This window comes from Miscanthus floridulus, chromosome 2, assembly GCF_019320115.1.
Source record: "Miscanthus floridulus cultivar M001 chromosome 2, ASM1932011v1, whole genome shotgun sequence".
NCBI classification, from domain to species: domain Eukaryota; kingdom Viridiplantae; phylum Streptophyta; class Magnoliopsida; order Poales; family Poaceae; genus Miscanthus; species Miscanthus floridulus.
The window spans coordinates 104849590-104861154 of record NC_089581.1 but is presented as its reverse complement, the minus strand read 5'-3'; the positions used below and the strand labels follow the sequence as shown (position 1 = coordinate 104861154).

The following is an 11565-nucleotide window of genomic DNA, read 5'->3' as shown; positions in this document are numbered from 1 at the left end:
TGCATCTTGCTTCTCATCAGCCTCCTAGCTTGAGTTTTGGAAAGGCTTAATGCTAGGTTGCCTTCGACGTTACTTGTGGTCTGTTGATTTGTTCGTCCACTTCCTATGAGTGAGTGCTTTTTATGACACTCGTCTTTTTCCTTTTTGTTCCATTACTGAAGTATCGGTTTGGTTTTGGGTTTACAAGTTTATACCAAACCATGAACAAGCATACCTTTTATTGATTTTTCCTATAAAATGTTAGTGGACACATACCCAAGGGAATACAATGAATTTGAAACATGAGTTGTTGTTCATAACTTTTGTAATTTTCCTCTATGCTAATGAAAGGATGGAATTAGAATTACTTTAGCATAGATTTTGTTTATTAGCAAATTTTATGTGTTTGCTGCATTCTAGCATGGTTTAAGGTAAAGATAACTTGCAACAAAAGATAAGTGAATAAATCTTGATACTCACAGTTCTTCCATCCATGAAGGATGGGTTGTGTCTTCTTTGCGCAAAGTTATTTGGAGTTCATCACATGTCTTGATTCATCTTTGATGTGAATTTATCTCTTGACTTACCCAGATTGAATTTGAGAGTTTTCTGCAGGGGTTAGTTCAACAAAATATCTAGTGTCTACACAAACAACTTTTAGTTCAATAACCAAACTATACTCCATGTCTAATTCGATTAAGGAAGGCATTTTAACCTAAGCACCATGCTTAATTTAAAAGCTAATGAAAGTATGTCGAGTACTTTCAAACCAAAACTTACTATGTCAAACAAAGATAGCATGAAAGCACTATAGAGATTTATTCAAATAGAGATGAAAGAGCATGATCATGGTGAGAGATTTTTTTTACACTTGGACCTTTATGTGTCCATATATATTTTTTCCTTTTAAATGCAAACAATATGAATGTGTGTAAGGAACTAAACATGTTGTGGATTTGATATGAGAAAAGTTAAACTAAACGTAGTGGATGCATGGATTATTTAAAGTAAACATGCATTGGAATGCAAATTGTTAAAAGATAACTACTCATCAAGTTTAAAGTCCATGAGCAAGACTATCTCACCCTTCTTGATCATACTTACATGACTCACATGATGGAATTTGTGAGTAGTGCAGCGTCTGTTTCGTCACTTGAGATATGATTTGAATTCTTGTGACATCGACCTTTTCTTCCAATCTACACATGGTTAGAATAATATATATATCTATACAAACATGTGAGATGGCAGGGTTCCAGTGTTGATGGATCTTGAATATTCAGGCACCCTGGGGTTTTTTAATGTTTCTTCTTTTCTTGTGGAAGCTCACCGGAAGGTAGAAACGACATCTGTTGTCCTGTCTTATTGCACAATTCAATAGAACAAGGGTAATCCTACTAAAGCTAGTGGTATGTTAATGATCTAAATCTTTACGCCTATTGTTTCTTCGGCAACGGCGTCAAAAATGCTTATTGGTATTTCTTAAGTGCAAATAGAATATGATCGCAAGCGCATAGAATACCATTGTAGCATTTTACCGGAAGTATTCCAAGTATCGTTATTTATATTTTACCATAGGAAAATAATGGAGTAAAGATTTATTGGATAACAAAGGAATGTCTACTAATCAACATACCAGCGTAGCTAAAGTAGGGGTGAATGTAATGATAGGAATAAAGCATAATGACACTCAGGGGATAGATCACTAAGATAATATAAACTAGTCAACTCGGGAGAACAATGGGTGAGGTAGATTCCTATGACATTCTTATTACATGGTCAAAGTATATATACATCCAACTATAGCTAAAACTAACTCTACTCTTGTGTACTTCGGGACGTCGCTTAGACAGTAGAGCACCGCAAAAGGATAACTCTACTAACGCAACTACGGTCCTACAATTTAAGTACCATAAAAGGATAGACTTCGTCTTGAATTGTTTTCCGCAGGTTTCGCGAACTAAATCTCTTTCTAATATCGGTTTGCTTGTTTGGAGAGTATGACAGTGGTCCTAGGGGCTGTTTTCTAGATAAATCCTCCTACATTCATATATTCAACAAAGCTCATGGAATTCATTAGTTTAAACCCCTATTCTAATGTTTGGTGATGAAATTAAGTACATATGCAGGATATGTTGACGTTTTATAATTAATGTTAACGACCGTCAACAGTGTTCTTCTTCTTCTTCCTTTTTTTTCTTATGTGTCGATGTTAAATGTTCTTTGGCATGCTCTAGTTATCTTTTGCTTTATATCATTTTTTTCAGTATAGCTTTGTACGTAGTGGTGTGGTAGTCTAGTTTTGTTTTGTTTTTTTGCATCAACAGGTGCTTTTTTTGTTATTTTGATTAGACCATAACCCAACACTTGCATTTTGGTTTGGTTGACCCAATCACCAGAAAACAGTTTGGCTGGGTTGAATGGATTAATCTTTTTGGGGGTGAACCAAAGGTGACCCACCTGGAAATGTCAAAGGAAAATACTTAGTTTGCCCTTTTGTTGCTATTTTTCTGTCAAGTGTCCTGGTAGCTCAATGTCTTTGTACTTATTTATTCATTTATGAATTCGTTTCATTTCTTTTTTTTTTACAGGGAAATTGTTCCGGTGCTATTCTTGAAAACGAAGTTGTCTCCATGTTTGTTTTTGAGAATCTGGACAATTCCTGTAGAGCAATCCAGTGTCATCGTTGTGAAAGATTTGAACACCGAAGATAAGGTGAAGCTAGTTGCTAGGCTTGCGAGGCAAAGCCGTGGGCCTTCGTTTGTTCCCAAGTACAAGTATGCTTTGGATTCAGTCAATCAAACTGTTTATGTGTTAGTTGCTGATGCTGAAGATGCTGAATCTATGACTGGCTGTTCTTTTCGAGTGGATGGTCAACATGTTTGTTTTTTCCATGTGCTTAAGATGGAAAAGCGAGCTAAGGATGATGACTTCTACCCGTCTATTAATTGCTCTCAGATTTGGCCTATGCGACAATATCGTTTTCAGTAATCCCGGGAGCTCTCTGTGCCTTTTTGGCCTTATGGATGATGAAGAATTTTTATCGAAGGATTTTGGGTCCATCTAATATTTTAAACTTTTGTTTAGTTTATTAAGTTGAGACTTTTGTGTAGTTTGTTTGAACTTGTCAACATATATTATTATATATCTCAAGGGGATAAATCAGCCAATTTCTCTGGACTGTGACCATGTTTGTTTTTTTATTAGCTTTTGCAGTATTCTTTCTTTTGCAGATGATTGGACTTTTTTTTGTCTGCTATGTTTTGTTTCAATTCAGATTTGAGATAGTGTTTCCTGTTCTCACCCTTTTTTGCATTTGTCTGTGTGTTTGTCGGCATTTTTTAAATAACAGGTTGTTTTGAAGAGACAAAACAACTTAATATTGAGCCTACAGAATTTTGGTTGTTTTGTTGCCTTAAATAACCGGTTGTTTTGAAGGGACAAAACAATTGAACATTGGTTGTACAGAATTCGGTTGTTTGGTTTCTTTCAAATAAATGGTTGTTTGCAAGGGACAGAAACAACCGAATGTGCATTAGACAGACTCATTATTTATCCTGAGAAAACATTTAGTCCGGATTCAAGGCAACCGAGACTAAAGAGATTGCCCTTTAGTCACGGATTCGTAGTTCCGGTTAGAAAACCGAGACTAAAGCATGTTCTCAACCAGAACTAAAGTCCATATGTCTACTAGTATGAGTACAACTTATTAGAAAAAAGAAAATTTTAATTAGTTTATATTTAGCCTATTATCCAATAACTGATTAAACTTTTAGTTAGGTGGTCCAAACTTACCCTTACACTGTCGACATCAGACCATGGTCATGGTTGTCGTCACGACACTATCGACATCAGACTAGTTGTCGACTCAGCAGAAGCGGAAAAGAAAGACCGCATCATGGTCGGCTACACTACTTCAACGATATTTTTCCAGTTAATAAACAGTGTTTTTCTTCCACGGCGTAAGCTAAATTCTAGCATAAACGAACATGGTGTAGAACGGCACGTACAAGGAAAGCGAGCACGCCACATCACCCTAGCGTGGACCTGGTCAACTCGTACGCCAAGAAGCAGGCGCTGCCATGGCGGGGCTGAACCCCTTGTACAGGCCCTTCACGCCGTCGGCGGCGAGGATCTTCCGGAAGGCGTCCATGGAGCCCAAGTACTTGGGGTTCTTGTAGTCGTCCACATGGATCACGCTCTTGATGACGTCGGTCGGGTACACGGAGCCCCAGAAGGAGGCGCCGGCGAGCCCGCCCGCCAAGATCAGCGACCCACGGCCGAGCTGCGACGTGTCCTGCCCGCTGGCGAGGACCTGCTTGGTCGCATCGTACACGCCGAACATGACGGCGTTGCCGGGGACCTCGCGCGCCAGCGTCGGGAAGAGGCCCTTGAACAGCCCGCGCGTGCCGCCTTCCGACTTGAGCACCTGCTTCGCCACGTCGATCGGGCCGCCGTATTTCACTGCCGCGGTCGGGACGGTCACGGTGGCGGCTGCAGCCGCTGGAGCAGGAGCAGCACTGGCCATGACGCTCTGGGCTTGCAACCTGACAAGGGATCAAGGATCAGTGCTCTGCAAACAATGGTGTTCAGAATGAAACAAGCAGCAGCAGCAGCAGCAGCAGGGTGTCATAAGCAACTGACCTGCACTTGATGAGCTCGGTGGGGCACGCCAGGAACGAGACGGCGACTTCCGCGCCAGCGCCGGCAACGACCTGCTGGCCGACCGTGAGCGGCGGCGCGCCTGGCTCGGAGCGCAGCACGGTCTCCATCTGGCCCCTGACGGTGAAGAGGACGGCGTTGAAGGCGGCCACAGTGGCGAGAGGCGCGCCCATGCCCTTGTACAGGCCGTGGGGCCCCGCGGCGGCCAGCGTCTGCCGGACGGCGTCGGCGGCGCCGGCATAGCGGGCCGGCTGGCCAGGCGGTGGCGTGGGCTGGCTCTGCAGCTTCACCTTGATGGCATCGAACGGGTGGCCCACCACCAGCTGCGCCGCGCCGCCAACCGTGCCGGCCGTCAGGTCCTTGCCCACGTCACCCATCTGCCCTGGGCGCACACGCTTACAAAATTCAGTTGGGTGCTAGTATCTGCCAAACTAAAAACACTCTACATCAACACCTTATTCTTGTTTCGTGCTCTTATTTATATTAGGGTGTGTTTAGTTACCCAAAATTTAAACTTTGGCACTATGCAAAAAGAAGATTCTCCGTCACATCAAACTTACGGTACATGCATGGAGTATTAAATGTTGATGAAATCAAAAACTAATTGCACAGTTTTGTTGTACTTTGCGAGACGAACGTTTTGAGCCTAATTAGTCAATAGTTGAACAATTATTATCAAATACAAACGAAATGCTACATTGCACTGCAGTTCTATAGGAAATTTGGCGACGCCAAATTGGGCCGAACTAAACAAGGGCTTATTCAGAAAACATATGACATTCGAATAATTGTAGAAGGTCACATTCACAGCTGCTTCTAGAAGCACATAAACATTTTCTGATCCGGAGATACGCTATCTGTTCCTCTGTCCTCTTTTGCCTGAACCTAGTACGGAGAACTTTATACCGACGGGAATGCACAGAGCTCAGAGCAGACATACTTAGCCTTCTTTTTTCGCGATCGCGAATATAGCCTGTTTTTCAATGAGACGAGTGAATTACACGACACAGCTACGAGAGAACCCTTATATATAGCATAGATTATGAACCAACGAGTTAGTGGTGAGTGACCTGGAAAAAACATAAGAACAAGAAAAGGAAGCAAGAAAGAGCGAGCACCCTCAACACCCAAGATCTAGAACTGAGCCTGCAATAAAAGGAATCAACGCAAAGGCTGCTTACAAGCTAGACGAAGCCTTAGGTGGCAAAGTATCCACCAAGAGAAGACACATGAGCATCCAGCAGCATCGGCGACAAAGCATCTGCCAGCAAAGACTAAGCAACCACGGCGTCCAAGTCCTAGTGAGAATCCATATGAATTTTTAGATAAATGAAACTCTTTTTGCCCTTTTGCATCATCCAGTGCATACAGCCACTGGTGCTTCTTGTTGCATCATTGACTACCTAATGAAGGTATGAACCTACGGCTTCGCAGCAGAAAATACTATACGAGGGTGGGGAGACTTTTTTTTTTGGTTATATAACAAGAGAAGAGACAAAGGGAACACGTAGATGCCCAAGCATTGCACAGTATGCCCCGCTACCCGGCGAACCCTCCCTTTCGGCGACGAGCAGTGTCTCACAGATGAGGCGCGTTAGGTTCTAGCAGGCCTGAGGTGAACGAGGACAGATTGCTTCCCGAAAATTTTCAAAAAAGGATTGCTTTCCGAGATACAGTTTAAAATAAAATAAAGAAAAATTACAAAAGCTGATTGTGCTACCATCAGACAAATCCGGACTACCGTACTAGTTCAACCGGATCCGCCGAATCCCAAACCAGGCCTGAGGAGGGCGAGCCAGCAATGCCATGCACAACGGAATACAAACACTGGTCTGGCAACGAACAAGGTAATCTGCAAGGGACCAAATCCATACTTGTGCAAGGAGAGGAACCGCGGCGGCGGAGCTAGGCAATGGAAGCGGAGCCCAGGGATGGGTGGTTTTTTTGACAGGGATGGGTGGTGCACTGGTGCCTCGTCCTCCTCACCCAACGAGACGACTCGACTCCAACTCCACCAAAGTATGAGTGTATGACTGAGGTGGCTTCGCAACCGGAGTGGGCAACTTGACTACTGCTGCTGGCAGTGGTGCCGCTGCTCAGAAGCTTGTTCGGCTGGTTGAAGTTAATTTATTGTGAAAAAAAAATATTATAGATTTTAGCTGATAAGCTGGCTAATAAGTTCAAACGAACAGACCCTAGACACAACACAGTAGATATTCACAGCGGAAGTGCTGCCTAGAAAGGCGGCCGAACAGGCCAATAATATATACGCCACATGTGCTAGTAGCAAAAGGGAAACGAAATACTAATAATAATGATATATATAGAAAAAAAAGAGCGAACAAAATTCAGGCCAAGAAAAGGAGTCAGGGCCAATGTGGGATTGTGGCCTTATGAGGGTAAAAGAGAAGAGACTTTTACCTACAAGCCATTATAAAAGTTTCTAATTCCTTCTCTGCCACAAGAATTTTGGCTGCCCCTCCTCAATCCCTCGCGCAAACTTTTCTGGTCCTGTGTGCCACTTCCGTCAATTTAGAGCGTGATGGCCGGTAATGGAAGGATAGAACGACCCTTTTACCCCTGTGTCCAAGCGTCAGGAGCATAATTTTCCACTTAAGTCCCACGAAAGACACCCCCAGTCTCCAACTCCTCATTTCTCGTCTCTCTCTCTCTCTCTCTCAAAACCCTAGCCGAAGGAACCAAGGCGGCGGCGAGAAGAGGCGGCGGTGACCAAGCAGATCTACACACGTGAGGAGGGGGTCTCATGGGGTAGGGATCAAGAGGTTGACCCACTAGATCCAAGGCCACCTGCAGCAGGGGCCTTGGTTGAGGGTGACCGCGAGATCCAGGGAGTCGCCATGGTGGAGCCGGAGGTGCGCCCGGCGTGGCTTTCAGACGGGTAGGCTGTTGTCTTCTTCTTCTCTTGTTGTCCTCCATTGTCATGCACTTAGCCTAATTGTAGGTGCTTAGTTTGTTGCCGTAGATCTGCCTTAATCGATGGGTGTTCGTATGTAGGATGGACCCCCAAAACGAGCTACAGATTAAAAATAAGGATCGTTGCGACAAATTCTCGATGCTGTTGGTTTAGCATAAGCACAGTTGTAGATGCTAACACAACAAATTTTAAGGATTTGGTCGAAGACATTGTGGATAAGTACCCTTGTGGTTCTGGTGACATTGTTGACATGTTCTACTACTGTGGTGAAACCAAGTCCAACATCAAAGTCAGCAGTGACCATGATTTAGTTGCTATGTTTTCCAAAAATGCTAGTGCCAAGACCTGCTTGTTGACCTTTGCTTACCATCCTATGGGTACTGATACACCAGTCATTCCACTATGGCATGATTTAGCTGAAATGCTTAACTTCTCTATGCAAGCCTGTAACCTAGCTGATCCTACACCAGCACCAACACAAACACAAGCTTCCACTCAAAAACCAGCTTCAACCCAAACTCAAGCTTCCTCTCAAATGGCAACAACCACTGATGATGACAACTACCTAAACAATCCTGAGCCACAGAATGAGCACGTGGGTGTGTGATGAGGAGGGCATGTACCTAGAATTAGAGCCACAGACCAAGGGTACTGATGCATTTGAGGAGGATGTACATGTTTCTGACTCTGAATGTGAATCTGATTCTGATGATGACTATGAGGAGGATGAGGCAGATGAAATGGTTAAAGATAAAGTTCCACTTAGTAATCTTAAAATAGTGTATGACAAAAATGACCCACCAATGACAGTAGACAACATCTATGAAAATATGTCTTGTTTTAAGTTGGCTTTGGCTACACATGCAATTAGAAATGAGTTTGAGTTTAACATAGAGAAGAGTGATCCAGGGAGGTATAGGGCCTACTGCAATGCCAAAATTGATGGATGTAGGTGGAGGATTCATGCATCTACAACTGCAGACAACTTAACAGTGAAGGTAACTCTTGACATCTTTTTTTGTTGATTTACTTATAATTGGTGTGACATATTTGTAGGTGAAGAAGAACACATATCCTCATGAGTGTCATAGCACAAGAAGAGGTGGTAAAGTGAAGTGTGCAACCAAGTTTTGGGTTTGTGAAAAGGTGAAGGACTGGGTATTTGAGAATCCCAGGGTGTCAGCTATAGAGCTACAGAAGAGGATCAAGGATCAATTCAAGGTGGTTGTGCCTTACAAGAGAGTATATAATGGTAAGAAACTAGCTCACAGCCAATTATTTGGAGATTGGAAGTCCAGTTTTGACAATTTGTATAGGTTCAAGTTGCAAATTGAAGAATCTTGTCCAAGTAGCTTTGTAGTTATTGATCATCATACCATTAATAACAAGATTAGGTTCAATAGACTGTTCTTTGTCATGAAGCCATGTATTGATGGGTTTCTTCAAGGTTGTAGGCCATACTTGTCAGTTGATAGTACATTTCTCACGGGCAAGTTTAGAGGTCAACTATCTATAGCCTGTGCAATAGATGGGCACAACTGGATGTATCCAGTTGCAGTTGGAGTTATAGATTCAGAAACAAATAAGAATTGGATATGGTTCATGGAGAGACTGAGAGATGCTATAGGGAATCCACCAAGTCTGACCTTCTGTACTGATTGTGGTCAAGCAGTGATGACCGGTGTGAGTGAGGTATTTCCTAATGCAGAGCACAGAGAGTGTATGTGGCATCTTGTTCAAAATTTTAAGAAAATGTTCCATGGGAAGGTGTTTGATGATCATTTGTGGGCATCATCTTATAGTTGGAACTCATACCTTTTTGAGAAACACTGGTCAGCAATGGCAGCAGCTAAGCCAGCAGTTATGGTTTATCTACAGTAGAACCATAAGAAGCTATGGACCATAAGTCAATTTGGAGTCACATCTAAGATAGACTATGTCACAAATAATTTAGCTGAGAGCTTCCACAATTGGATCAAAGGTGAAAAGATAGGCATTTGGATGACTTGCTTGATACAATCATACATAAGTTATTAATCAAATGGAACCACAGAAGGAAGATTGCAAGGCAGATGTAGGGCAAGATACTTCCGCACATTATGGACAAGCTGAAGGAGCAAAGCAGGAACCTAGATATTGATGTCATAACTAGCGGCGATGGCATTGCAGAGGTGTGTGCAAGAGGAGGATCAAGCTTCAGATATGTTGTGAATTTGGACCAAAGGACTTGCACTTGTAGGGCTTGGCAGGTTTTAGGCCTACCATGTAAGCATGCACTGGCCTACATCACTAGCATAAGTAGAGAGAAAATTGAAGACCATGTGGACAACTACTACTCAGTGTAGAAGTTTAGGTTAGCTTATGAGGGTATCATCCCTGCCATTCCTGATAAGTTCATGTGGCCCAAATCTGATCATGGCTTCTTCATGCATCTACCTCTTCTCAAATCAACTGCTGGTAGAAGGAGGCAGATAAGGTTCAGAGGAGGTGCTGAAGGTGGTAACAAAGGCAATAAAGGCAGGCACCAGTGCCCTATTTGCCATGAATATGGGCATCACTGGTACACTTGTAAAGATGAAGATCCTACAGACATTGCAGCAATGCTTGCTGATAGGTGAGATTCTTTGTTTCAGATTTTTGTGTTAGGTTGTATGTGACATACTTATTAGTACTGACAGTTTGTATTTATCTATTGCAAGGGACCACCTAAAAGGAAGAAGAAAAAGGCAACCCCAGCCTCAACTGAAACAAGCATTGTTCCTGTTCCTACCAGAATGGTGTTCCCTGATTTGCCCCCTAGTACAACTGCCACAATTGAAACAACTGCTGGAAATAAGAGGAAAACAACAACAGCAGGTTCTAAGAAATCAAAGAGCTCATCCTCTGCCTCAGCAGCTTCAATCAGGTAGGCTCATGTTCTTGACATTTTCCCTGTACTACATGTTTATAAGTCAACTAACCCAATACTTTTTTTTGCTTTAGAAGATCTGGAACAGGCTCCAACCAGCTAGAAACTAGAAGCCTGCAGCCTGTGCCTTTGAGCATTTTGTTCCCTGCTAGCCTAGAGCTAGAACCTCAGCATGTTAACACTGCTGACGATATCAACACAACTGAGAACAAAGGGAGACTCAAGACAGCAGTGAATAAGAAGTTAGTAGGAAAGCAACACAACGGAGACAGTCCTGCTATGAATACAAGAGCCAAGGTATCTACAACTCTAGATGGTCCTTCTATGGGTACCAGAAGCAAAAGGAAGCTTGACATTTAATTGTTGTCTGTGGGATGACTCAAAACTCCAGATATTTTGTAACTCATGTGGTCTGTATATTGATCATAACCTGCATTTTGTAAGACCAAAACAGTGGTCTGTGCATGACCAAAACAGTGGTCTGGTCTATGTCATGACCAAAACAATGGTCTGATCTATGTTATGACTGGTTTATGAAATGTTGTTATGGTTTGTGAAATTTTCGTAACTGGTTTGTCAAATTTATAGTTATAGTTTCTGAATCTGTGTAACTGGATGTCAATTAATGATATGTTGCAACTCAGAGAAAATGCATAGCATATTTTATCTCGCCAGAATGCTAGACTCCCGCGTGGCGTCAAGGGCAAGTGAAAAATTCTGCTCCTGACTCCTGGACACAGGGGCAAAAGGGTCGTTCTATCCCTCCGTTACCAGTCTTCACGCTCTAAACTAACGGAAGTGGCACACAGGACCAGAAAAGTTTACGTGAGGGACTAAGGGAGGACAACCAAAATTTCTATGACAGAGAGAGAATTAAAAACTTTTATAATGGCTCGGTAAAAGTCTCAAAAGAGAACGCCGAATGCGAGATGACGAGGGTCAACCACCACCAGACGCCACAGCCCAACAAAACCACGGGACACACCAGCACCACCACTCGTCCACTCCCACGCCATCGGATCACCGTCGAATGCCCAATCCGCTACAGGCCAACCATTACGACAAGGCATCTCACTCCACA

The 11565-nt window shown here is 43.0% G+C and overlaps 1 protein-coding gene across 1 annotated transcript; it reads right to left on the bottom strand.

The window, feature by feature from the left end:
• Window positions 1-3891: 3891 nt before the first annotated feature.
• Window positions 3892-5055, bottom strand: LOC136539297 (mitochondrial carnitine/acylcarnitine carrier-like protein). Its single transcript, XM_066531249.1, has 2 exons — window positions 4624-5055; window positions 3892-4526 (listed from the first exon to the last, which is right to left on the bottom strand). Exons 1-2 carry the CDS (start codon window positions 5016-5018, stop codon window positions 4031-4033), a joined length of 891 nt encoding a protein of 296 aa, XP_066387346.1. The 5' UTR covers window positions 5019-5055; the 3' UTR covers window positions 3892-4030.
• Between the last annotated feature and the right edge of the window lie 6510 nt (window positions 5056-11565).